We start from the raw sequence: 27801 nt of genomic DNA, 5'->3' as shown, positions 1-27801 counted from the left end.
AATAATAAAAAAGTCAGGCTATGTCAGAAGACATATAGATATCTTAGATATATAGTTATTACGGGTAGTCCTCGGCTTACAACCACAAAGAAAGTTCCTTTCTTATGTAATTTTTGATAGCTCCAGAGACCTTATGGGAGCATGCCCCATTTTTGCGTGGCCTTTGCGTTCTTCAAAAATCATGTGAGAAGACGCTGTGATTTCAAGAATAGTGTTGGGTATCAGTAGACACCGGCATGTCACCCAAAATGTCATGATGTGACACCTTTGACACATGTGTCATAGGTTCACCATTACTGTCCTAAATTTTGCCAGTGTCTTCAAAATAGGCAGAACTATGGCAAATCCTGAACTTCCCTAAGAGAAGTACTCATAATGTCCGTTCCTTTGTGGATATTCAGGCGAACTACAATCATTAGTCAAGAGGTGCACCAGTTACCAGTTCTGTTTGGAGGACTTGGGTCACTCACCCTTACACTGAGTTTTGAGGAACTAGAAAATTATATAAACAGCATTTCTGGATGAATCTGACTCCTTGCTTCATTGGTACACATACGACAAATATGAATTAAATTCTCTTACAGAAAAGGACAGGAATTTTGATATAAGAAAAGCCCAGATATATTTTTCTTCGTTTATCTTTTAGTATCAATGTGTACTTAATTTATTTATTTACTTTCTCATGAGTTTAGTTGATCCACCATATATGAGACAAGCATTTTGGATTGGTTAGAAAGCTGAAATAGATGGTTATATGAGGTTGGATTCTTTTTTCATTGCAATTCTATCACATGTTGTCTGTCCATCTGGTCTTCTTCATCATCTGTATAATGTTCGTCATAGAGACTAAAAAATAAAAAAAGAAATTATAAATTTCATTTTTCTAAAAAGGTGAATATCTTCTGTTGGGCAGTCATGTAGGAACACTTAGATCTTACCAAGAGAACTTGAAATATTCCATCTTACCACTGGAAAAAACATGTGGTCTACACTAGGTATAAAGATCAGTAGACAGCAGTTCTAGCAAATGCTCTTTCTTTGCTCCCTCTTTTGAATGGTAGTTTAGAACATTAATTACAATTCCATGAATTTGGATTTTAAAAAGAGCACCCAGAAATCATCTGAAAGGTTCCACTGATACCACAGTAGTTGCGGAAGCTAGTGGAAGAGGCTAAACTGGATAACATAAGTAGGGAGTAGGAGAAAAATGAAGAAGTATCCTTGCAGACTTCTTACTTGAGGGAAGATCTCAATATTATTAGAAACAGAGAAAGTCTAATGCTTTCAAGCCATGTATAATTGAACATTTTTCAAATGAGCTAATAATTGGGAAGCAAATTATATTAGCAAATAATTAGGAAAAATATATTAACCTACATGAGGGCAGCATGCTTCTAACAATCAGAACGAACTGCACTGTTTACAGAAAATTATTCGAAGAAATGTAAGGAATATTTTATATAAGAAAATTGCCTTTATTCACAAAGGTTTATTGAGATAACCAGAGAAGTGTTCTCAAAGCTTAATAAAAGTCAAGATTAACTAACCTTACAGCATCACCTTGACTACAGTCTTTTATTTCATGGTTGTTATGCAAATCCCGATATGTGATTTTTGAATGTCCGCTGAAGTCTCCACAGTTTAAACCATTGAGATTTTCCCACGAATCTGAAATATTCAATGTATTTTTTAAAAATTACAGGCAATGGAAATTCTTAGATGTTTGAAATACAAAGCATAAGGAAGTACAACTAGCCCTGACAATGTGTATCTTACATACAAAGTATCTTACATACTACTGAAAAAGAAGAAAATACTCTTGTCCAAAATAGTGCTGAAAACTTTTCGATGTAATATAGAGCTCTACTTATTTAATTGACTTTGCTATAAACTTATTGAACTATCACACAATGCCAGGTCAGACCTACAATGCTCTACGGAAAGCAATAGCATTAATTAATGAAAAGGAAATATACCATACCACAAATGATTTCTACCAAAGGATTCAACACTTCTTACATTCTCCCAATCTGCCATATTAACAGAGAAGCTAATTAAATAGGAAATGTGGCTGGGCTATTGGTAAGGATTTCATATTCTGAAGGCTGTTGGAGATACACCCAACTTAATGCAAAGTAGTCTATACTTCTTTTTGATTTAGACATTGACAATGTCGTGCACAAATGAATTGTTCAAAACATTATGTCTTAGGGTTTTCAATTCTACTGAAAATTTAAAATCTAAATTATATGCTTGTAACATTTACTGTTATAGGGCTTGGTGGTTATAGCGGTTAAGATGTTGGGCTTGCTGACCGGAAGGTTGTCAGTTCAAGACCCAAGTACCACATGATGGGATGAGCTCACATTCTTGCACCAGCTCCTGCCAACCTAGCAGTTCAAAAGCATGCCAATGCAAGTACATAAAAGGTATCAATTTGGTGGGAAGGCAACAGCGCTCCATGAGCCTCAATTTATAGTCATGCCAGCAACATGACCACAGAAGTGTCTTTAGACAACGCTGGCTTCCTCAACTAGTAAACAAAGATGAGCACCACCCTCTAGAGTCAGACGGGGGAAACATTTCCCTTTTACTTTTTTAACATCTACTGCAGTTTGACTTCCTAATAAATAAATACAATTTCTGTTTGTTGAAAGTAATTCATACTGAAAGCTAGAATTCCGAACAATGAATACATATTATATGAATTTATTTCTTTGCTTGCTAATCCATGCTTCCTCACTTCTTTCCACTCTGACCCATTTCGTTAATCACAAACTTTTCTTTCTGCTCCATCCTCCTCTAAACCTTTGACAAGTAGCCTTCCCAAAGATGATTTCTTCTGCTCTTCAATATCCTTATACTAGTTAGGTGACTTTGGTTCTCTGTTCCCAGTCCTCCTGTGTCAGCGAAAGGAAATGGGGCTCACCATATGACCTAACCCATTAAAAAAATTACTATAATAGCCAATCTTTTTATACCCAAATATCAATCGATAGCTTTCCAAACCAACCTTTTTCCTTCAACATCACTGTTCTTTAAAAAAAAAAGGGAACATGATACCTAGGACAAATTCATTTGAACTGAATTATAATTTGATCAATAAGGCTTTGTGTTTATATCCAAAGGAATATTTAGAAATAGACACTGCAGAGGGATGCTACACCTTGACTACCTATTTATGACTTCCATTCTTTAGCTAAGGGCAGAATAAATAAAATTGTTTACATTTCAGTTTACGAGTGTAATTACGAAAATGTACACGCACAAATGTGCAAAAAACACAAGACCCTATAATGTTACTGTCAAAATTACATTGTTTTACTAAGAAAATTTAATGAATGGGCATAATTACCTGAAATACTCTTTAATTCATGGTCTAAATCTATTAGGGTTTGTTGACTAGTGTAAAACTCTAAAAAAGGATCATCATTCTCAGTGACATCAATGTCTGAAATTTCTGAAATTTCAAAAGCAGCTTTTGATAATAATTGTGTATTCAAATGTTTGGATGCTATTTCAATGACTGAAGATGGGCGAGGATGGTGTTTAGCAATTCTGCAAAGGGGAATATTTGCAGAGAAGGGTCTTGAGGAAGCATTACCTGAAACAAAAGAAGAGAAATATATCTGTTTTGAGCATTGCATTGGGAGAACTAATATGTTTGGGAGTAAAGCATCATATTCTGGATCCTGATCGTCTAAGGCAAGTGTTTCTCAATCTTGGCAGCTTGAAGATGTGTGGAAGTTGGAATCCACACATCTTCAAGGAGACAAGGCTGAGAAATACTGGTTTAAAGTAACAATAAACACAGTGAAAAATTACGATTTCGTATTGTATATTTTTCCTTCCATGATAAACAGTTATAACATTTCAACTATAACTGATATTAGAAAATGTACATGGGACACAATTGTTGTAATGTGGATTGTATGCTTTTTTCCAGGGTACAGTGTTTCATTCCTTTTTGAATTTTCCAGTCTCTCCTCCACAGTAATTAATCTGAATTCTGTAGTTATTAATCTATTATTTAGTTATACAGTATTTCTGCAAACTTTTATGAGCCTGCTAGTACTATACCTCTTTTTTCTGAATAAGACATTCTGTCTGCATGAAGACCAAAACCTTGAGGATGGGTTTGCTATTAGTATACTCTATTTTATCATTTCGTAAGTCCTGAATAACAAAGAATAAAAAATATTGCTGCTTCTTTCCTGATTCCCGAATGAGCTACTTGATTATATAGTAAGCCAGACAAATAAAACATTTATTAAACCCTAGCTCTACACATGCTACTTCAAGCAGAAGGCCAGAAAGGGGAATGAGTTTGCAGAAATGCAATTATGGAGATTACTATTTCAGATTTTTTTTAAAAAAAGACAATGCAGCAGCAGTTCTATTACCACCAAAATAGTTTTTTGGAAATACGTGCATATATGACTGTCCATCATATGTCAGTACATAAAAAATCTCAACTGCTGGATTTAATTCTTCACACTACATCTAACATCAGTCAATAAGTAAAATAATGTTCAATGAACTGAAATATTGAAATACTGGCTTTCATTTGCTGGTTATAGTGTTGGGAAGGAGTTATGCAGGGAGGTTAAATTACTGCTGTCAGAACCCAATTAGTTTTGGAAAGCACTCACCAATGGATAAGTTTGGCTGAGAAAGTCGAGTACGTGGAGTTTGCCTTCCCAGTCTACTTAATGGTCTACCAAGCTCACTGTTCATTATTTTTTGTACTACAGATTCATCAGCACATTCCCCTAGACTCAAGTGCCTTGTCCACTGTTCAGGTCCTGAAGATGAAAATATAGATCCAATTAAGACAATCAGATGTTTTATATTAAGTATTTTTATACTGGTCAACAGCCATTGTTTTATATGCATGCACCATTAAGTAACTACTTAAATCCTCATCTATCCTTTCCCAGAACTTGAACAATACAATGATAGAATTTTCTCTCTCTCTCTTCATCTTGAATTTTCAATAGCAACCTGACCCATAGAAATTAAGCAGGTGAAGATTTTTCAGTTGCTTACTTCCTACCCAACTGCTGTTAAAACCATGCAAGCAGTAAATCTGTAGTGTATACTGTGAGAAAGCAAAGATGGGAAACTTATGTACCAAACAACTGGAAAAAAATTGTTTAGAAGACTGCATTAATTAAATCATTCATCTAGATATTCAAGTTGATTAATTGGTAGCAGCCAGTTTAAATTGACAAGGGCAAATTTTAATAAAACAAACTATTAAAGGCAATGTCTTGATTCAGCATCATTTTCTTTCTGTATTAAACACTGAAAAAAGGAAAAGTGAAAGACGTCATAGGCTTATTAAATTAAACACAGACTTACGTCCATCATTTTGTCTAAAAACCATAATGAGCTGTTGCTAATATGGAGATCTAATTAAAAATAATCAATGTATAGATACATTACATGGTAAAAATAGGTAGATCAAATAAAAGTTCTCATCAACTCATAGACACAAAATAAAGTGAATGCAAATATTTAATTACTTTCTATTTAGCAGAGTTAGTAAGAGAAAAGTCCAAACAGACTTATTCTGAATTCAGACCCATGAATTGAATTTCTCTCTGCCTATTTGTTTTTTTTTTCCAGCCAATGAACAATTCATTCTGAAGTTAGGTAGCTTTCTACAACAATAGAGCATTAGTACATGGAATTACAACAAGCAGCAAAGACAAGAGTTAAGGAAAAGTCTTTATGGTTAGCAATTCATGTGCTACGCTATCCTATGTTAGTTCTGTACCTCTGCCTGTATGAAACTAAAGTGTGGGTAACAGTGTCCACATAAGACTCTATTTACTTTGGCCTGAAGTGGGGAACTATCTATTAGGGCAATAAGTAACATAGATAGATAAGCCTTCCATATGAAAGGGAAACATGGTTTCACATGTGCCATTAAAATGTCCATTGTACACCCAATGGCAATCATGTTCAATTCCTCCAATTGCTAATAATTCTAATTGCCATTGCAACCAGGAGGCTGTCTTCTCTTTGGTAATAATTTTTCAGAAACCTCTAACATTACAAAATTCTTATTGATAGCTATAGATGTTAGAAAATACCTGGATCCTCCATCGTGCTATTAAATCGTAACTGCTAATTCCTTTATGATTTCCTTGTTTTTTTTTAAAAAAAATATTTTTTACAGTTATTTTATTGTATGCCTGTCTTTTATTGTGTTTCACCTTGAGTTGAAAAGGAATTTCAGTGAAAGCTCTTGAGACTTGAGCTGACACTGTCTTGCTGTCATACTGTGTTACCAACCGGAACCTTTGAAAGACCTTTTAATTCATAGCCTTTCCTCTGGACAGATTTGGTGGAAAGTAAACTTGACCCCAGCTGCAACCTCAAGATGATAAACATTCCAAGGTTAAAGCCCGAATGACCCCAGAAAATGAACTCAAAACATTTATTTTACCAGCCAACAAAAGTAAAATGGGAAAGTGTTTTAAGACAATATGTAGCTTTTTCATTAATGGCTAGGTTGTTTATTAAGCAATTGAGCTATCTCTACATGATTAATTAATGATTACCCAAAGAGCTCTCTTGATAAAGAGGAAATGGTTCCATCAACCATCACTTGAATAAAAAAAGAAATCAAATACTTAATTATATTTCCCACTAATAAGTGTAATGTGATATTGCTTAGAGGTTACGTATGGCGTAAGAGAATGCCAGCTTTTTAAAATGGTGCAATATTTTTGTGTGTCTTTTAGATATAACATTTGTACAAATTGAAGCCAAAATTGCTTGTGCATAATGCTACGGTCACAGACAAAAATGTTTAATTTAAAAATGAAAGTGAAATCATCATTGCCTTAAGATGTTCTGAATAAGCAGAAAAGAAATGTTCCTATGCACGACTACCTGGAAATGAAATGTAGTTCTTTGGAGTCTCTCGGGCCTTGCATGGTGAAGGAATGAATTCCATCTTAAGTTGCAGACGATTTGTACCCATTGTAAAAAATTCTTCAAGTCCTTGATATGGGTTACAAACAGGTTTCTCTCTTAGGGCTACCTGTGACAACTAGAAAGACAAAAAAAAGACTAGAAAAACAACACTACGTGCTGTCTTAAATTCCTCCACATGAACTCATGCATAGAACGACCCGTTTAAAGGATCTAAAATCCAAAGTAACTTGATGTAAGCAGAATAGTTAGGGCCATCATCATTTACTGTCTCTCCTTAAGGCTCCAAGTAAGCAATGAAATTATAGCTTGGGTTTTGCTGATGGTATTGAGGTTTTTTTGGGGGGGATTTTGTTTTAGTCAAGCTACATCCTATACCCAGAGATTTCCCCAAAGGTACCAGGACGACCTGCTGATCACCTTGCCCAACAGAGAAAGTAGAATATTAGGAAACCAACGTTAAGTATAATGCATTCAGTAGGAATATAGTAGTGATACTGCTGCCCTGTCTTGCCTACTCAGAATTAGGTTTCTTACATTTGGCGGAACTTGTTCCTAGATTGCCAAATATTAATCAAATAATTTTGCAGTCAATTCTTGTTTTAGTAAACTTTCATTAAGCTCCATCTCTACATAGAACCAGTAAGGTATGCAGGCATGATTATATTTAAATATGAGCAACTATATTTATAGTATTTATTTAATACTATAAACTGAATTAAAATTCTGAAGTTATCCACCTGTTTTCTTTCAGGCTTCTTCACACAGCATAGGAAATGTAAGTGGATTTGCATATACTGAAATATGCTCGGTTCCACAGAAATAAAATGATGTATGAAATAAAATACAATTTTTAAAGGCATACAGAAATGGGATGTCATAGCTATAGTACAGCTAAAAAACACAAAACAAATGTAGATGCTGCTGTCCAACTAACCAAATGGTCTCATTTGTCAGTGCAAATGCTGGAAGCAAATTTTACACACATGCACAGGATCAGTGGCCAGTTGTACCAATATTATTTCTTTTTTTAAAAAAATTACATTTAAAGGAGGAACATTAAGTAAGTGCTTAAGGCTGGTGTTATATTAGATATTTGAAACAGCCAAGCAATACAAATCTTCTTTGAGGCTATTATAAAATAATTAAAGGATACAGCATAAGAAAATTAAGTTTGTAATATTAAAAACAGCCCGGTGAAATCTAATATATTCTCACAATACAGAGAGTTTCAAATGGGAATCATTAATGCATAAATATATTTAAATGAATGCAACTAACTATTTAGGGTCAAGAATCACTGAACTATTGTCTAAGACCACGTCCTCCACTCCTGTCATTTACGCTTCCACTGAAATATTATTAAAGGGAAAAAAAACAGAAATTGCTATAGAAAAGTGGTTGCCCAATGAAGGAAGGTAGTGTGGGAAGCAGAGATCAAAAGACAATAAAAAAAATAAAGCAAGACAGTGAACTAAATAAACTGTATATAAGAGATAGTATGTATATGTTACATACTTGATAAAGGGTTGTGTGACTTAACGTGTGAGAAAAAATAACTGTGTGATGGTATGGGTTTTTTTGTTTTTTTTAAACTCTCTAAATAAAGTAAAGGTATAATGAAATGAACCTATGGTAAGTTTTTTAGAAGTGGAAAAAAAAGGTCAGAAAAGTCCCTTAAAGGTCAGATGTCCCTTAAGACAGGCATCTAAAGCGTGCCTATGGGAGTGTGTAGTGATGACTCTGGATTGGTCTGTATGACCTTAAGGAGGATTTTTTTTTACAAGAAGAACACAATTGTCAACCCAGTAAAGATTCACACATCTGCGTCAGCTGCATCTTAATGTGCAAAGAATCATCCTAGGCACGGCTATGTACTTGCTGAATAAATCACTGACAGAAAACCATCTGCAGGAACACCAAAGATCTTTTCAACGTGTCATTGAGCAAACAAGTGGGACACAGGAGGAAATACATCAGTCTCCCTTCCTCCCCATCACCAACCAATAATAATGTGGAATCTTTTCTTCTCGGAATAATTTAAAAAGAGGAAATTGGAAACATGAATGGCAGCTCCATTCCCATTCCTGACTGCTTGAGGATTTCCTACTGTAAAAATCTTCACAGAACTTCCCTGGAATTTGGTTTCTGTGCATGCCAGGTAAACAGATTTTTTTATTATAGATTCTTTTGAGACCTCTCAGAATGTCAGTGTGTGATTAGAAACTATTTCCCATGAAAGACGCTAAAGCAAGGGGATAAAAGGCAGGAAATGGTATCAATAATCATGAAGATAGGGTCAACATAAATCCGAGTAGCTTTGCTTCCCCTTACATATAAGCTCTCTTCCGAAATTCGGGATTATATTTTGTTCTCTGTTTCCTCTCCTTCCTCCCTTTGCTTCATAGATCTCATGGATTCAAGAATTCCACCAAAACATAAGGGATTTCAATTTGAGTGACAGCCTGAAAGTACACTCTGCCATACAACCAGAAATGATTCTGACTGGCACTCTAAAAAATTAGTCCAATGAATAATGAGGAAAAATCCCCCCCCCCAAGCTAAAACAGCAGTTAAGTAGTAAGAATATGAACAGTAACAGTACCAAAGAATCTTTTGGAGCAACTTGAGACACCTTCTTTTCTTTAACTAACTCCATTGCTGGGAAAGATTTGCTGGCAGCCAGTTGAGGACGACTTGGTGTCTGCTCATTTGACATGCAAAAGCTTTTCTTTTTGGCTTTACCATTCTTGCCTTTTGTTATTACTCTTTCAGATAAGGAGTTGGGAGCCATGCCTTCTCTACAGGAAAAACTATCAGCCACGTCAGCTCTTTCAAACTGTGAAGATGCTCTTGCTAAAGATTTGAGACAAAAAAAAAGCAAAAAGATCTTGTCAAGTTTAAATCGCTGCACATAGCCTCTCGAATAATTAGCCTTTGAGTTTTATCAGCTCACATGGAACACCAAGAAGCTTTATTCAGAACTGCTTCCCAGACTGATATACCAAAATGCGGGCTGAAACTGCTATATTGCTAGCTTCCTGCTGATATTATTTTAGCATTTACAGTTCAAAAGCTTATTAATTAAGGTTAATCAGGGGAAAAATATCCCTGTACAATTTTCCAAGTTTCATTTACCCCTTCCCACATTTCACCTTGTCCTCTAGCTATTCTGAATGCTAAATTATTAAATCCATACAGGTCTCTCGTCTAGCCATGTACCCATTAGAAATAATTTTATATATGACTGGAAATGTAGAAGGCATAAAGAATGGCCTTGAAGGACAGTGGAGTGATCTGCTCCGATGGCAACAGTCAGACAAGCCCATTGAATGAGTCCATTCCAACAAACTAATTTGAACAAATATCTCAGGTCCCTCCTGTAGGAGAGGGCGTGGCAGAACCGGGTGGGGGTGGGGGTGGGGAGTGAAAAAAGGAATCAGCCTAGAATCCCTACGTAGCCACAAGTGAAATAGGTCCAACCCTCCTTGTGTGCCGTTGATCCTTATTTAACTCCAAACGGGTGCTGACCATTAACTGAGAAGATTCATGTGCATAGGCTGTTTAGCAATAAATCAGCTTAACTGAACCTTGACATGTGGACTGGCCTTTTGCACTTGATATATCCCTTATTCACACAAAGTGAGGGAGGAAGGAAGCACATACAGATTTGAAAGATTCTGTCACTTCAGCTGCTCTAATGAAGATAGTTTTAGACCTATATGGCATTGTGTTTTTTTTTAGTTCTGTCAACTTGTTTTACTGGGCTAAAACAAGAAGTAAAAGACACTTATATTAAAAATGTATGTACATCCCAGTGGACTAGTGAGTATATTAGCAGTTTTTCTGAAGTTATACCCTTAAGAAAAATATAGAAGCTATTAGCAAGGCTCCCTATGAAGTTTGTGAACGAGGCTAGAAAAATGTTGACACAAGTCTACTTTCACAGCAGAGGAAAATGTTATAAGCTTACTTTTAGGAGTTTCTTCATGTCTGTTACAAAGAAAAGTTAAGCCCTTTTTTCTGTCAACTACAGAAGAAAGAGGTGACCTTGTAGTCATATTGATGGAGGGTGGCAGAAAAATATCTGGTTCAGTCTTCTGAGTACCACTTGAGATAAAAGGGAAAAAATAGAATTTAAAAAAAGGAAAAAATAGAATTAAAAATGATCAAACTATCAAGTTAGGGCATCATCAGATTTCTATGGGTTAAATATATACGCAGGAATACTTTTTTTTAACAAATGTTGAAACTGCAACCTGTATATTGCAATTTCTTGATGATTTCATAGTGAAGGTATTTGAACATTAATTGCTTAATTAGTGGGCTGTCCCCTGACACCACTGGATGACATCGCCAGGGCTCGCAGCCTTGGAAGAGTGAGGAAAATTCTCAGGGATGACTCACAACCTGGTCAGTATCACTTTACTCTCCTACCATCGGGTAGGAGATACAGGACTATAGCCAGCCATATCAACAGGCTGAAGAACAGCTTCTATCCATGGGCTGTTAGGCTCTTGAATGGGAAACAATTTTATAATTTTATGTATGATTGACTTGCGAGGCCAGTGTGTTGTGCAATTAGCTCACATGGTGTAACAAGATGGTGGTTTTGTTGTCACTGTGAGTTGTGGTGGGGGGCACAAAGGGAGGCTCAGCCAATCTCAATGTATACATGGTTGTACTTTGACAATAAAGGTTAATTCATTCAAATTGGAATATACTTACATCCATACATTTAACATATACGTTTTCAGAATGAAAGCCTAGTACATATAAAGATTACCTAGAACAAGGGTCCCCAACCCTCAGTCTGTGGACTGGCACCAGTCCAGGATGTGCCAGCAACTGGGCTGTGGAAACAAGGGAAGCCCCATCTGCAGTATGCAGGCAGCACGCAAAACCACACCCCCTCCAGTCCATGGAAAAACCTTTCTCCATGAAACCAGTCCCTTGTGCTCAAAAGGTTGGGGGCCACTGACCTAGAGTATTAGCTAGCCCATTTAATTTGTGAAATCTGCAAATCTGGTAGTAGTCTTTCCGACCTTTATTTAACTCATTAATAAAAAAAAGTATACTTGTTCTCTTTACAACAGCTGTGAATCCATTTAATATGCCATTCATTTCTATTGCCTTCTTAGCAGAATCTTGTCAATACTATGTCAAATGTGTTCTCAAGTCAAGAAATACACTATTCATTGCATTCCTATAATCCAATAAATTACCTTTTTAAAAAGGGGGGGGGGCTGTAACTCAGACCACACTTGTTTGTTTTGACTAACCCGTGTTCTAGTAATCACTGCACTGTTTCCAAGATGCTTACAGACTGATTGCTTTATGAGCTACCCTACGATCTTCCAAGGTATCGTTGCTAGGTTGATCGGTCTGTGGTTCCCTAGATCCTCCTTCCTTCCTTTTTCAAAAACTGAGACATTTGCCTTTCTCCAGTAATCCGGTAGCTCATCTAGTCTTCAGGATTTCTCAAAGACTTTTGGCCACATCTTCAGCAGTTTCTTCAATATCATAGAATGCAACCCATCTTGTTCTGGAGACTCATTCAAGATCTGTTGGTATTCTTGAAATGTTTATCAAGTTTAAGGTGCAATCTGGCTCTTTCACAATGCACAACTCATAATTAGGTTGAAATAATTACCCATAATATATCAGCTCATCAGACCCAGCTTCCATTACTATAAAACTAGTGGACTCTTCTTCTGTCTCCTCTTTACAAGCCTTATAAAAAAATAAATACATGGGTTTTACATTTTATATTACATTTTATCTTTACAACATAATGGACTTTGTATTTGTAGGAAAATTGTGATAGGTAAATTATTAGTTTGCACGAAGCACAGATTCTATTCACTAAAGTTAAAAAAATATAGTTTGAGGTTTACTTATCAAACATTAGTGAACATTTAAACAGCTGGCAAAAATGAGGAAAAAAGCAAACAAAAGTAAAGCAAAAAACCCCACCAACAATATATAAAGGATGAAGAGTGTGGAGAATTTAATAAAATGTTCTATATTATTTACCTTTATATACCAAAAAGCACAAAACTTTTCAGATAACCCTTTAGAGTGTGGACTAAACTGGAAAATAGAATACCAGGTGATTCTGTCTTCTATTATACACCATGGAGGTAACAATTTGGTGTAACATTTGATGATGTATCCAAATGATGTCTTAGTTATGCTGCACATTTTTATCCTTAAATCAATCCTCAAAGTTCCAGCTAGAACAGCACCCCAATGGTCATATGATTGTGATCTTGTTGCTGGTCAACCGGTCTGAATTTCCAACAATCTCAGCTTTCCACAGTCACATGATTGCAATTTGCAACCTTCCCTGCTGGCTTCCCACAAGCAAAGTCAACAGGGAAGCTGACAGAAAGTCAAAAGTTGTGGTCACATGAGGTCGTTGCTTAATGACACACAGTGATTCACCTAATGACGTGAGAACTGCTGGAATGGCCATCGCTAAGTGGCATGGTGATGCAATGAGCTTTACAATCACACTACTTAGCAATGGAAATTTGGGTCATATATGCTATCACTAAGCAAGGACTACCTGTAGTACAATTAACTTTATTAAACTGTTGATTCTGTGTTTTGCTTAAGTTTAAATAATGCTAGATTGATTTTGTTCTGCCTAAATAATCTTTTTCCTTCACTAACAAAAAAAATAGTTTGAAAGATTGAGGGCAAAAGGAGAGGGGGACAGCAAAGGATGAGGTGGTTAGATAGTGTCATGGATGCAATGAACTTGAATTTGGAAAAACTCCAGGAGACCATGGAGACAGGATGGCCTGGCATGCCATGGTCCTTGGGGTCATGAAAAGCCAGACACAACTGAACAACAAGAAAACCAAAACTTACTATACATGTCCCATTCAATATTGCTCTGGCCATAGCACACAGATGTGACTTAGTTAAATAGGTTGTCAAATAATTAACATAAAGCTACACATATGAAGATAAAACATTATATACTTTTGTAATATATAAGTGACCCAATTAAAAGAGAACTAACTAGGCATTATATTACTTACATCATCAAGGATCTTGATTTTCAAAGAAGGCTCAGAACTTGTAGGAACAATCTCAAGCTCTTCTTGTTCCAAAACATCTGCCCAATACTTTTTCATTTCTATTGCTGGAAATAAAAAAAATGTCATCAACCAGTTTTTAAGATTGGTAATAAATATTTCTGCATGACTAGAATAACAATACATGCTTGTTGAAAGAATATGGTTTTCTTGCCTTATATTCTAGGAATGAATGTTTTAGACATTTAGCATAGTACTTAAAATTAGAAGATGTATCTTTATTGAAAATGATAGTTTGCACTATATGAATCCCATGGACATATGAATAATAAAAGAATATGGAAAACCACATAAGTAAAATGACAATTCTTCTATGTTTAGAATATATTCTGCTGATTTTAATGAAAGTAATCTTATTAGCAATTTTAAATATATATACAATTATGTAAAAATTCTTTAGCTGAATAAGAACTTTGATCATTCCTGCTTATTTCTAAAGAAGGCAGATCCATTTATAATGAAAATTGACATGAATCACAAGGAAGTGGGTTGGACATATTCATCACCTTATCTGTAAAAATAACAAAGGTGGGATATAAATAATAGAACTAAAGAAATTATATGGATTAAATGTGCATCTTGCTATGAAAACACACTAACTAGGAGACAAACCAATATTCCAGTGCATGGAGCTTTTGAGTTCTGGTACAGAAAAAAGGAAGGACATAATTTTAATAAATAAAACATTTTCTAGGTCAAATGCCAACTGTTAATAGTAAATTAATAACGGGGGGGGGGGGGTTTCTTTGTCAAAAGAGTAGGAATCATACTAAATTGTGCCAGTATCTAAAGAACAATATTTTGCTAGACATCCAAAATTCTGTCTCTCTGCTTTCTAAAGATACTTTACCTTCTGGTGAGATGGATTCCCAAGAGTCTAGCAGGTTTTTGATTATGCTAAAGGAGGAGAAAGGTATTTTCCCACATTTTCTGTCCTTATCTAAGCATATATGTAACTTGACTAGATTCCTAGTTCTCCATTCAGCACAGGGCAGTAAGGTGCAGTAAAGTATTACAGCTTTCTCTTAATTGAAAGGAGTTGGGATGAAAAAATATATCAGCTATTTTTTCTGCTGATTCCTTCTTTATCTAGGCTCCCAAATGAAGAAAGATTCTGCCTTTGTCTCTACACTTGTTAAGGGGCAAAGAAAAACAAAGACCCTGTATAATAAGCCAAACCAATACCTAGGAATCCTAACTATAGTTTTCCCTATAATTGTACCATGTGGGTTTCACTCAGATCAGATTTTTAAATAATGAGAATGGGTTCAATGATTATAGTTTCCTTTTTCTCAAAAATCTTTCTGTTTTCTACACTACTGCAAATCTTTGTTTTGGGTTTAGTGCAGCAATATCTGGTTGTATTTAAACATTCCCCTGGCACATGTTGGTGTTGACTAATATCTCATTTCACTTCCCCCAAAGCTAATTTACTAACTGAATTCTTGTAGTGGTTTTGTCTTAGACATACTATGATGTATGAAAAGCCAACTAACCTATATCACGAGCATTTGTTATGTCTTCCTCCTCCTCCTCCTCCTCCTCCTCCTCCTCCTCTTCTGCCTCTTGTACTTCCTCTTCTCTGCTGCAACTATCAGGAATGTCACTTGATAATGATTCCTTGAGTTTTAATTCATCCATTATAACGTCATATGACAATTGATCAACTGGAGTTCTAGAAACAAACATAAGGAAGATAGTGCTTTAAAAATTTTAAAATAATCTTAATAGGATTATACACTGCAAGAAAAATCAAGTGCATAATCTGTTGGTGGACTCAATAATACCTGCTGGAATACTGGTAGATGTTGTGGCCAGGAAACTATAACTAATTTCAGCAGCTGATCAAGGTGCATGTGGAGTTGCCCATGAATATGACCTTGAAGTCGCAGGTTGCACAAAATGCAGTTGCTTACTTGCTGACCAGTCTCAGCAGAATCACACCTAATCTGAAAGCATTCTACCAGTTGCCAAGAAGTTTCCAAGCCCAATTCAAGATGCTAGTTTGTTGCTTATAAAAGCCTATTGTCTTCTCCAGGTAGAATCTGCCCACCTGATACGATACAGCCAGGAGAGGATGCTATGATACTCATTTTAGTGAAATCGAAGGTATAGAGAAGTGGAAATGGCATTCACAGCAGTAGTTCCTTTACTTTGGAACAACTTTTCTTGTGGAGCTAGTTAAGTCTCCTGCTTTTATCCTTTAGGAAGGAGATCCAATGCAATTCTAGGATGCATCAACACAGGGATAGCATCAAGAACACAAGAAATGATAGTATCACTCTATACTGCACAAGTAAGGCCACGCCTGGCCTACTGCATCATGATACCATGATACCAAAAAAGATTATGAAGCCTTAAAAAGAGTGCAGAGAATAGAGATAATAAGGGATCTTGGGGCTAAATGGTACAATGAATGGTTAAGGGAACAAGGTATATTTAGCCTAACAAAGAGAAGGCTTAGGGTGACATGATAGCCGTCTTCAAATACCTGAAGGGCTTTAACAGAGAAAAGGGGTTGATTTGTTGTCCAAGCACCTGAGGACAGGACAGGAAGCAATGGGTGAAAACTAGTTTGAGAATCATCCAACCTGGAATTAAGGAGAAACTTCCTGACAGTGAGAACAATTAGTCAATGGAACATCTTGCCTCCCAGAGTTGAGGGAGCTCCATCGCTAGTGATTTTCAAGAAAAGACTGGATATTCATTTGTTGGGAGAGAATAAGGTCTTCTGCTTTGGCCAGGGGTTTGGACTAGAAGACCTTCAAGGTCCTTTCCAGTCCTATGATTCTCTTCCATTAATTTTTTTTGGGAAAGTGAAGACAGCAGCATTTTTTTAAAGGTTGGGTATTTTTAATATACTGTCGTAAGCCCCTAGAATGTTTTGAGAAGGATACAAATATCTGTATTAAAAACTGCAATAATAAATAAATTGTAGTAAACAACATTTTGTTCAAACCATCTACAGCTGAGCTATACTGAAGAATGGTCCACTGTTTTTCAACAATAACAATAACAATAACAATAATAATAATAATGTTGGAAGGGACCTTGGAGGTCATCTAGTCCATCTTCTCTGTACTCTCATCAGCATTTGCTCACAAGCAACTCAATAATTCAAGTTCAACAGCAAACAATAACAGTTTACAATGCTAACATTCCTTCCAATTATTTTCTTTTATTGATGAAGAATCTGAAACCTATTGCAATTGCTTGCTGGTATATAACTGGTAACAAAAAAACCCACCTTGGGTATTTATTACTGTACTTCATTCCTAATCAGCATTTAGAATAAGCTATCCTTCTGCAAAGCAATGTTTTCTAATATTATTATATAGTTTCATTCATTTTAAAATGCAGTTTCCCTCACATATTGCAGCAATCCAGTCAATACCTTCTATGCTTCTTAATTAATAATCTTTCCATATAGTTCAAGCTATCTTCTTTGAATTCAATTTCAATAGACTTTTTCATAATTGGAGGGCTCGTCTGCACCTGACATGTACCTGAATTTTCTATAACAATAAGAGAAAATTGTTAGCTATTATTTTAGCACATGAAGGTACCAATTTTGCCTGATTGTAATTTTATAAAAAAAAAGTATTAAAAGTTTTAAAGAGAAGATAAAAACTAACAAAAACTAATGTAAAGAAAGAAAAAAAGACAAAAAGACAAAGACACAACATCCTGGGGAAAAGGATAAAAAGAAATAGAAGAGGCCTCCAATTTCTCTGAAGTGCATTCCCTCACTATATGTTGCATAGTCTGTCGGGGAGCCCCGCAATCACATTGTGCTGAAGGTGTCTTTCCCCATTTATACAGAGAATCTATGTTGACAAAAACAAAAGCTCACTTCTTCTATTATCTAGGTTTTTTTTCTAATCATCAATTGCATTTTTCCTAGTACACGCAAAAAAGTATGTAAGGGGTTTCCAATCATCCATAAATAAAGTTAGTGTCTTTTCTCTAATCATCTCTGCAAGTTCTATCATCTTCACTAACCATTCCTCCATTGTGAGTAGTGTCATCCTCAACTTACAACAGTTCATTTAATGACTGTTTGAAGTTACAGAAAAAGGTGATTTATGACCACTTTTCACACTTACGACCATTGCAGCATCCCCATGGTCATGTGATCAAAATTCAGTTGCTTGGCAACTGGTTCATATTTACAACAGTTGCCGTATTCCAGGGTCATGTGATCACTTTTTGTAACCTGACAAGCGAAGTCAATGCAGAAGCCAAATTCACTTAACAGCCATATTCCTAACTGAACAACTGCAGTGATTCAGTGAACATCTAACTCACTTAGCAACAAATGACTTTTTCCCTAGCTTTTCTGTCCATGAGATCCAAAAGAAAAGGCTCTGGTTTCAATTATACTATAGTCTTTACAAGTCTTCTGAATTAGTATATGCATTTCTATCCATTTTTTCTGGTTTTATTACACACCTTCTAAACATGATAGAATGTTCATTCATGTTTATCTGATTGTTAATATTCACTGTAGAATGCTAACAGAATCTGTGGAATATTTTTTTAAAAAATCCTTAAACATAATCCAGAATACAGTATTAATATTCACTAGAATAACATGCAATTCATAAAATCAATACTGCCACAATCATAAGCTCTTTGCACTGAAATTCCATTAAGTCTTGATAAATAAGCTCCCCCTTACCCCGGGAACAAAATCAGCACAGAAGTACAGATTAAAACAAACATGGTGAAAGAGTATAATGTCTGATTAAATATGTGAATGGTAATTTTGCATTGCAAACAAAAAGAGACAGAGACAGAAAGACAAGCATACCACTTGAAGAACATGGGGCAACTTGTTACTGTTTTGATGTCCAGGAAAAGAAGCAACCATCTCCTACTTTTAGAGTGAAAATAAAGTTAAACTTTTATGCTGGTTTTTCAAAATTTTTGCGTTAAAAAAACAAACATATCCAGTACCTGACTCAACCTGGCAGGAACGTTCTTCTTTACTTTTCTGGGAACAATTTCCACTTCTCCACTGATTTAGAGCTTCTTGAAAAGACTTTGCAGATTCTTTTTCATCAAAGGTACCATGCAGAAAAAATCCACCATTTTGAATCTCAGCCCAGTCCTCGGTAGACGGTACTATAGAATGTTTCTGAATTAAAAAAATTAACCTGAGTTAAATGAAGTTGTTGTTTTTGAGTACATCACCCAGATATAAAATAGGTTGTGGGCAGCTTTTAAAAGTATGCTTTTGCAGAGCACACTGGCACAAATAAAATTCCCAGCTGCTTCAAGGAGTTTTCCAAATTATCTCTAACTACATACATAAACACAGCTGCTTTGCCAGGAAAACTATTGTTTTTGAATGCACAGATAACCAGAGATATCTTTCAAAGGGCAAACCTACTGTGTTCAAAGAGGGATGGGTCACTAAAGCCAATGTATTTCATTAATGCTTGGCATAGCTATAATATTGTGCCATTACTCTCATCCTTAACAACATACATACAAATAATATGTAAGGTACTACAGGTAGTCCTTATTACTAGAATTTTTGTTGCTAAGCCAGGCAGTTGTTAAGTGAGTCATGCTCAATTTTATGATTTTGTTATAATGCAATACAAATATTTTTTTTAAAAATGCATTATTAGCCTCAGGATAGTCGTGAAGTGTGGATTAAAATTAATAAAATATTAGGTATTAACTCAAATACCTAATATTATTCAACTGTCCAACAACAAATAGAAAAGCAAATTATTTTCTTTCAAGAATTTTCCCCGAGCTGCTTTGATTAGACTACATCCTAAGCAAGTGAATTTTGGTTATGATTATGTTATAGAAGTGTCTCTGTTTTTAAGATCCCAACCTTCTGGTTGAAAACATCATACACTACCTCAGTATTATTTGTTGGTGTTTTTGGTGAAAATGGAGGAACAGCAACTATATCCTCTACTCTAGTGGTCACATTTTTCCCCTGTCCATTATTTATGAAGTTATTATTCTCTGTTGGATTGACAGTTTTCAGGAACTGCTGTGCAGCTTCCAGTTTTCCAACTGAGATACGTGCTTTTCCCTAAGGAAAAAAAGTCATATATGAAACTCAAAACAAATACAAAAAAACTTTGCATCCCTGTATAATCAACAGATGACTGTAGACATCCTATTCTGATGACATCAGGCAAAGAAGCAAACAGTTTAGAGATTAATATTTGGCAGTTCTCATTTAATTTTCCTGCATTCATTCCTTTCTCTCTCTGGCTCCTTTCTAGATAACCAGCTTTGTTATTCAGTTATTTTCCAGGATTTCAGCCATTTCCAAAAAATTCCATTCTTTCCTTTCTTAACACATTAAGATGGCTGTCTATGCTCATTGACACAATTAACTAGGGTATATGTAAGATTGTTAGCTCTTGCCTCACATTCAGGAGGCAGTATTTCTGTCTCTGGGCTCAGACAGAAAATATCTGCTGTGAACTCTGCGTAGGTGTCAGGAAGGGCATCCGGCCAGTAAATGTTCAGCTCCATTTAGCCTCCCCGATTCCACCATGAAGCTACCGGTAAGTGGTGTGGTGGCCTAGAGGTGGAGCTCTTGCCTTACATTGAGGAGGTTGTGAGTTCAATCCTAGGTAGTGGCAGATATTTTTCTGTCTGGGAGCAAAGAGAAAATATCTTCTATGAACTCCATGTGGGCATCAGGAAGAGCATCCAGCCCGTAAATGCTCAGCTCCATTCAGTCACTGACTCCACCCCAGTGCAAGAGATTATAGGGTTGTTAAAAGAAAAATAATAATAAGATATTGGTTAGCCTAGGCTGCCTAAATTCACAACAGTATAGCAAATTCTTAATTAAGATTAAGCAAAGAAAAACACAAATCTATCAATAAAAAGCAGGTAATTTAAATATTAAGAATTAAAAGGTACTACTCATTTTAATATTACACAGATTATTCTATATAATAGAAATAGATAGTATAATTAAAATTGTTGTACAAAACAAATAAAGATTCAAGTTAGTGTTTATCCCAAAATACATCATTATAAATAAACATTCCTGTATTAAAGAACTACATATGTTATGTATCAGCTCTGGCAATCTGTGGTTTTGGGCTTTTTATTCCAAGAAAATAATACAATTTGCTCTGCTTAATCAAGAAGTAACTAATTGAATTTAATATGCAAGGGAAAGTGAGAGCATAAATGGCCTTTACTCTATAAAACCAAAGGTCAGAAACATGAATACACAGAAAGCAGCCAGAGACACAAGCACGATTATCTTAAAGCATTAAACATTTTAGGGGGAAAATCTAATTATAAAAATTGCTAATGTTTTACTGTAAAATTGGAGAATATTTAAGGCACTGCTAGTGACACTACATTTTTACAAACAAGATTTTACAGCATACCCCTTGCAAATTACATATCTGAACCATTAGAATTTTTTCTTCCATGTTTTGAACAAGTTCTTCAAACAATTACTCCAACAGAATCAAGAGACTAAATAACACAATATATAAATTCACTAAGATATCTGTAAGGGTTAATGAAGATATTTTAATATTATAAACAACAGTCTAATTGCATTGCTTTTTACATTCAACATTAGACTTTCTCAACTCTGTGGTGTTTGGAGTCTGTCTCTCTCTGTATATTCTCATTTTTTGCTAGATACAAGGAGGCCCCTGTTGTGTAGCGGGTTCTTTGGCACAGGAATGAAGACGAGGCAAGTGAGTTCAGGAAAGCTCATGGTTTATTGCTTGCAAGATCTGAACTGAGAATTGGGCTGTAACTAGCCGCAATATATAGTCTAGCCCCTAGGCGGCAGCCAATAGGTTTGAAGCAACCATTGCTGCCTAGGGACAGCCAATAGCAGCACTGGAGACTTGTAGTCTGGGTTGCTGGAGAGCCATTAGCTGCTCCAGCAACCCACATAGTATTTCCATTGAGCCCAATACATAACACCCCTCCCCTCTTAGATCAGACAATATTGTAACACAATTTAGTCTTAATACAATTATCAAGATTCATTATCAAAACAATCCTGAATAATAGTAATAGAAAATAAACCCATATAGGTTACAAGGTTAACTTATAGCATCTGAATGAATAGGCTTCACTGACAGCACACTAGACAGTTAACATCATAGCATCTGAATGAATAGGTGAATAGGTGACACTTGGGTGTCCTCCTGGATTCACAGCTCAATCTGGAAGATCACATAGGAGCTGTGACCCGGGGGGCTTTTGCCCAGGTTCGCCTGGTGCGCCAGTTGCGACCCTATCTGGACCAGGATGCCCTGCGTACAGTCACTCATGCGCTCGTGTCCTCTCGTATAGACTACTGCAATGCTCTGTACATGGGGCTGCCCTTGAGGACCACTCGGAGGCTTCAACTGGTGCAGAATGCGGCTGCACAAGTTGTGATGGGGGTCTTCTGATACTCCCATGTAACACCTCTACTCCGCGAGCTGCATTGGCTTCCAGTTGCCCTCCGGGTGAGATTCAAGGTGCTGGTGATTACCTATAAAGCCCTAAATGGCATGGGTCCGGATTACTTACGGGAGCACCTGCTGCCGGCGTCAACTTCCCTTCGTCCTGTGCGCTCCCACAGAGAGGGCCTCCTCAGGGTGCCACCAGTCACAAGAGTGCCGGCTGGCGGCCCCCAGGGGGAAAGCATTCTCTGTGGGCGCACCAGCCCTTTGGAATCAATTACCGGTTGAGCTCCGGATGGCTCCTGACCTTCGCTCTTTCCACCGTGATCTGAAAACTTACCTATTTGAACAAGCCGGCCTGGTCTAATGGGTTTGAGTAGAATGCTATAGGAACCTGTGTTCCATTCTTTTCTAAGTGACTTAAAACTGCCCCCACTCCATAGGGAGATGCATCACATGCAAGACATACTGGCTTAGACTCTTTGTAATGAGTTACAGTGGACTTTTCTGACAATAGTGCTTTTAAGTCCTGGAAACTTTTTTCATGTAAATTAGTCCATTTCCATGGAGCTTTCTTATCTAAAAGCCTGTGCAAAGGCTCTGCTAATGCTGCCTTATGAGGTAGAAAGGTGTGATAGAAGTTAAGGAGACCCAAGAATGCTTGTAGCTCACCTTTGGATTTGGGCCTAGGAGCTATTTTAATGGCCTTCACTTTAGATTCAGCAGGGTGAATGCCGTTAGCATCAATTCTGAATCCCAAGAATTCTGTTGAAGGAACCCCAATACTACACTTGCTCTTTTTTAATTTGAGGCCTGCTTCATGAAGCCTCTGTAAAACAGCTCTGAGCCTGCTGGCTAACACTTCTGGGGATCCAGCAATAAGAACATCATCAAAATAAGGGCAGACACCCTGAATGCCCTTAAGTGTGTGTTCCATTATTCCCTGGAAAATGCCTGGGGCAACACTGACTCTGTTCTGTTCCCCCCTCTGGAGTACAAACAAACAGACAAGCAGGCACGACTAGCAAGAGTTAATTCTACAGGCTGTAGTTAATTGCCTTCAGATAAGGCCTTGGCAGCAAAATAGGCTCATTACCTCAGACCAAACAAACAGTTCAGAAGCAGATGTACAGAAGCGTTGCCAAGAATTCAGACCAGGGTTTCAAACAAGAAGCAGAGTTCCGAAGATGTGACCAGAAGTTGTTTAAACTATTGTTCGTCACAAAGTTCTGAGAGCAGCCACACACCCTTTTGTACCTAGTGGGGTGTGGCTCAATGACTCAGCTAATCCCTGGCCCTCCTACTCTTCCTACGCTGCTATAAACGCTTGGCTTGGCCCTGCGTCTTTCTTGGGGGTCTAGCCATGAGTCATCTTCACTAGACTGTATCTGCTGCAGCTGCTTGAGTAGCGTTGCGGCCTTGAGGCCTTCTTCCGCGATTTGGTTTGCCCAGAGATAGTTTTCTACCTGGAACAAATAAGATGGCCATTCTTCTTGATGCTTCACATCAAATTCTCGAACTCTTCCGACCTTCGGCATTCTGTTTCTTGCTGGTTCCTGTGATTTCTTCTAATCCTGCTTCCCAGGCTCAGGAAATGAGTCTGCTGAGCTCGAGGTCGCTAGCGTAACTTGCTAGATGACCTTGGGGGAGGGGGGAAATGCCTTTTCCCTCTGGCATGCTCTGCCTTCCCCTCTACGTCTTCAGCTCTTTTTCAGGGAAGCAGGATCCCACCTTCGTGGCCAGTGTTGTCTAGCAGGTTCTTTGGCGCAGGAATGAAGACAAGGCAAGTGAGTTCAGGAAAGCTCATGGTTTATTGCTTGCAAGATCTGAACTGAGAATTGGGCTGTAACTAGCCACAATATATAGTCTAGCCCCTAGGTGCAGCCAATAGTTTTGAAGCAACCATTGCCGCCTAGAGACAGCCAATAGCAGCACTGGAGACTTGCAATCTGGGTTGCTGGAGAGCCGTTAGCTGCTCCAGCAACCCACATAGTATTTCCATTGAGCCCAATACATAACAGCCCCGTTAACTGCTCTTTTGAGTATGGTTTTGGCAATAAAGAGCAGGTGACTGAATGTCAGTCTGAAGTCATGAAAGTGTGGCTCCTGGATAAACTTGTTCCAAGTCACTGTTATTACAGTAAAAAGAAAAATATCAGGAACATCACTTTTCATCAAAGAATGGCCAACTTTATTGTGAAGTCTGTCAAAGAGAAAGGATCAGTTACAAAACGTATTTCATTTGGGAACAAAGCATTTTTAAAGCTGCCAGTTGGCAGATAGCAAAAGAAAGAAGTCTGTGAAAAAAAAGGATTTGAGTTCGGGCAAAATGAAAATAAATAAATTATTATAACAAAAACAATAATTCTGGTTCCAAAAATATTATTTATTCTGACATATACTTTTTTTTCATTACAAAAAACACAGCTAGTCTAAGATATAACATTAAGCCATAATGTCTCTTGCTTTTAGTCAGTGCCTTTTATAAATCTAATATGGCTTTGTATAATGGGTAAAGCAAGCTAGTAAGTCCTTTTCATGTGTGTTTTTTTTAAAAAAATTGCTTTAGCAATATGTATGAATGAAGCCACATTAATTGCTTGCTCTGAGCTCACAATTATAGCCTTACCTTTTTCATCTTTTTCTTGTTTATCTATAAATGTTAATTCTTTCTTAGAAGAAACTAACCCCCAATTCATACTGTTCTAGCTTCCAAAATGTCTTCATTAGAAATTCAATGTATTTAAATTTTATTGAATGTTGTAGCATTGGCCCTATTATAACTCCAAAATAACCCTCCATATCTGACCAGTTATAGGCAAATTAAGACAAGCCCAGTTTATTTTATTATTTCAAATGTCTTCTTTAATAATTCAATTTTACAAAATACTATAAGATGAGAAAGTCAACCATGAGTTATATGAAGAGGTACCCTTTTTCCATTTGTCCAGAAACTATCACCAGCCATTTTGATTAATTTATCATGTGTCATCAACTGTGTCAAGTCTCAGTGATCACATGTGTAGATTTTTTTCTATAATGATCTGTCCCTAATCTTTCAGATCTTCAAATAGTGCAACCACTGAGTCCATCAACCTTGCTGCTGGCTGTCCTCATCTTCTCTTCCTTATTTCTGGGAGACTCTTTTTACATTCTTCCCAAACAATTTCTTTTTAGTTGATCCCACAGTTCTTGTTCAGGACTTCAAAGCAATTTCTGATGTTCTCCTTGAAAATGATGGGTATATGCTCAAGATAATACTGTGGAGGCTGGTTGGATATCTTCTTCTTTAGTTTAACTCAGAACTTGCATATGAAAAGTTCATGATCTGTTCCAGCTGGCACTTGGCCATGTCTTTGATGCTATAATTGAGATCTTTCATCTTTTTTAAGTAATAATATACTCAATTTGATTTCTATATATTCCATCTGACAACAGCACGTATAGGGCAACCATTTGGTTCTTTGAAGACAGTGTTAGCTATGAAGAGACCATTGGAATGGGACAATTGAAAAGTTGATCTCCTGCTTCATTTTGGTTTCCTAAACTATCCAACTACATTTTCCTCTTTAATGTTTCCAACTTCAGCATTTCAATCTTGAATCACAAATAGAACTTCTTGCTTGCTTTCCAATTGAAGATAATCATAAAATTCATCAACCTTCTCTTCTTCTGCACTGGTAGAGGCAGCATAAACTTGAAGGATTGTCATATTAAAAAGTTGTCTGTGAAGTCTAATATTACTGAGTCATTGGTTGCATTGTATCCAAGAACTGTTGTAGCTATATCGAGTCTAGCTATAAAAGCAATATTATTCCTTGTTTTTCATGTCCTGAGTTAATAAGCCAAGTGATCTTCTGACTAAAAGTGTTCAGTCCCAGTCCCTCTCAATTTGATGATGCCTAAGATGTCAATTTGTAGCCAGTTCATTTCATCTTTCATTGGGCTAAGCTTTCCTTTGTTTATTCTTCTTACATTCCATGTCCCTGCTGCAATTTTATCTTTCAAACTTAGAATTTTCTTTTCCTGTATGGCATCATCAGCAAATAGACATTCCAAAAGCTTTAATCTAGCCACATCCTAAACACCATTATCCTCAGCAATTCCTCAGAAGCATGCTGAGTACTAAACAACCTGAAGGCATCATTATTGTCAATCCTTTCATATTTTCTATTTATGTGATTTTCTTTGTAAAAATATAGGAATGGTTTGTTATTGCCTTCTCCCATGAAGCATGAGTTTTATTTATTTATTTATTTATTTTAATCCAATTTATATCCCGCCCTTCTCCGAAGACTCAGGGCGGCTTACAATTTAAAGCACAAATCAATGTGCTTAGCAATAGCCTTCATTCTATGAATATGCCTGCTTATTAGGGCTTTCCCCCCCCCCCAAGCAGCATTATTACAAAGTCAGCTTATTGCCCCCAACAATCTGGGTCCTCATTTTACCTACCTCGGAAGGATGGAAGGCTGAGTCAACCTTGAGCCTGGTGGGATGCGAACCTGCACTAATTGCAGGCAGCTGGTGTTACTTAAGGAGGCATTAGCCCACTGCTCCACCAAGTGATAAAGTTGATGCCTTTATCACTAAAGTGATCATCTGTCTCTGACATCTTCCTATATCGCTGCTGCCCAATATATCTTTGCTTTAGCTGGACAGTTAGGAAATCTTTGCCCCCTAGGTGACCCTGCTGGGAAACTATATTCCTGGCATTTTCTCCCAATGTTCTTCACTCCCCCACCGGAGAACAGCCCTGCCCACTCCAGTCATGATGAGTTAGCACAGCAGGACTTGAGAGGCACTTTAACGTGGCTAGTTTTGATTAATACACAAAATGTGTCTCCACTCACTTTACATTACGTATATTGCATCAGTCATACAAAAAGGCTACTCGGAGGTGATAATATTTGGAACCATATGCAAATGGATAACATGTATGTGCTTCCAAGCAGATAACCATTCCACTAAGGTGAATGGTGGAGACAATTAAGTGAGAAGGACTCAAATGACTTGACTTTCTTCCCATAGCTCTGTGTTCCAAATGTTACTACACATTGTGGGGGAAACGCATTTCCCATGTCATCATGACAACAGAAAATAGAGGCATAAGAGATGGTGGAGGGAAAACTCTGTACAGTTCAAAAACAGATCAAGGATATTTTCTCTGAAAGGCAAGTCCAGCTGGAACAAACTGAATAGCAAGAGATGTTCAGTTACACAAAATGAATGGTTTCGTTAGAAAAGATACAAAAAAATGGGTGTAATCTCTACCTCTTTTATATATAAAGTGATATATTCCTAATGAGAGTATATTTTAATTGCTT

At 36.8% G+C, this 27801-nt stretch overlaps 1 protein-coding gene across 1 annotated transcript in view; it reads right to left on the bottom strand.

The window, feature by feature from the left end:
* Positions 1-759: 759 nt before the first annotated feature.
* The window catches only part of ZBBX (zinc finger B-box domain containing), a 40202-nt gene continuing 13160 nt past the window's right edge, over positions 760-27801 (bottom strand). The window contains exons 8-20 of the mRNA XM_081329990.1: positions 19939-20118; positions 19017-19197; positions 17452-17572; positions 15630-15732; positions 14001-14219; positions 12602-12681; positions 10922-11058; positions 9554-9804; positions 6904-7066; positions 4653-4805; positions 3356-3604; positions 1548-1668; positions 760-846 (exon numbers count right to left, since the gene is read on the bottom strand). Coding sequence (XP_081186116.1) covers positions 774-846; positions 1548-1668; positions 3356-3604; positions 4653-4805; positions 6904-7066; positions 9554-9804; positions 10922-11058; positions 12602-12681; positions 14001-14219; positions 15630-15732; positions 17452-17572; positions 19017-19197; positions 19939-20118 — 2031 coding nt within the window. The 3' untranslated portion in view covers positions 760-773. The remainder of the gene's footprint in view (positions 847-1547; positions 1669-3355; positions 3605-4652; positions 4806-6903; positions 7067-9553; positions 9805-10921; positions 11059-12601; positions 12682-14000; positions 14220-15629; positions 15733-17451; positions 17573-19016; positions 19198-19938; positions 20119-27801) is intronic.

The sequence above is a fragment of the Vipera berus genome (assembly GCF_964194415.1).
Source record: "Vipera berus genome assembly, chromosome: 5".
Taxonomy (NCBI): Eukaryota; Metazoa; Chordata; class Lepidosauria; order Squamata; family Viperidae; genus Vipera; species Vipera berus.
The sequence above is the reverse complement of the archived record's forward strand: the minus strand, read 5'-3'. Positions and strand labels throughout refer to the sequence as shown.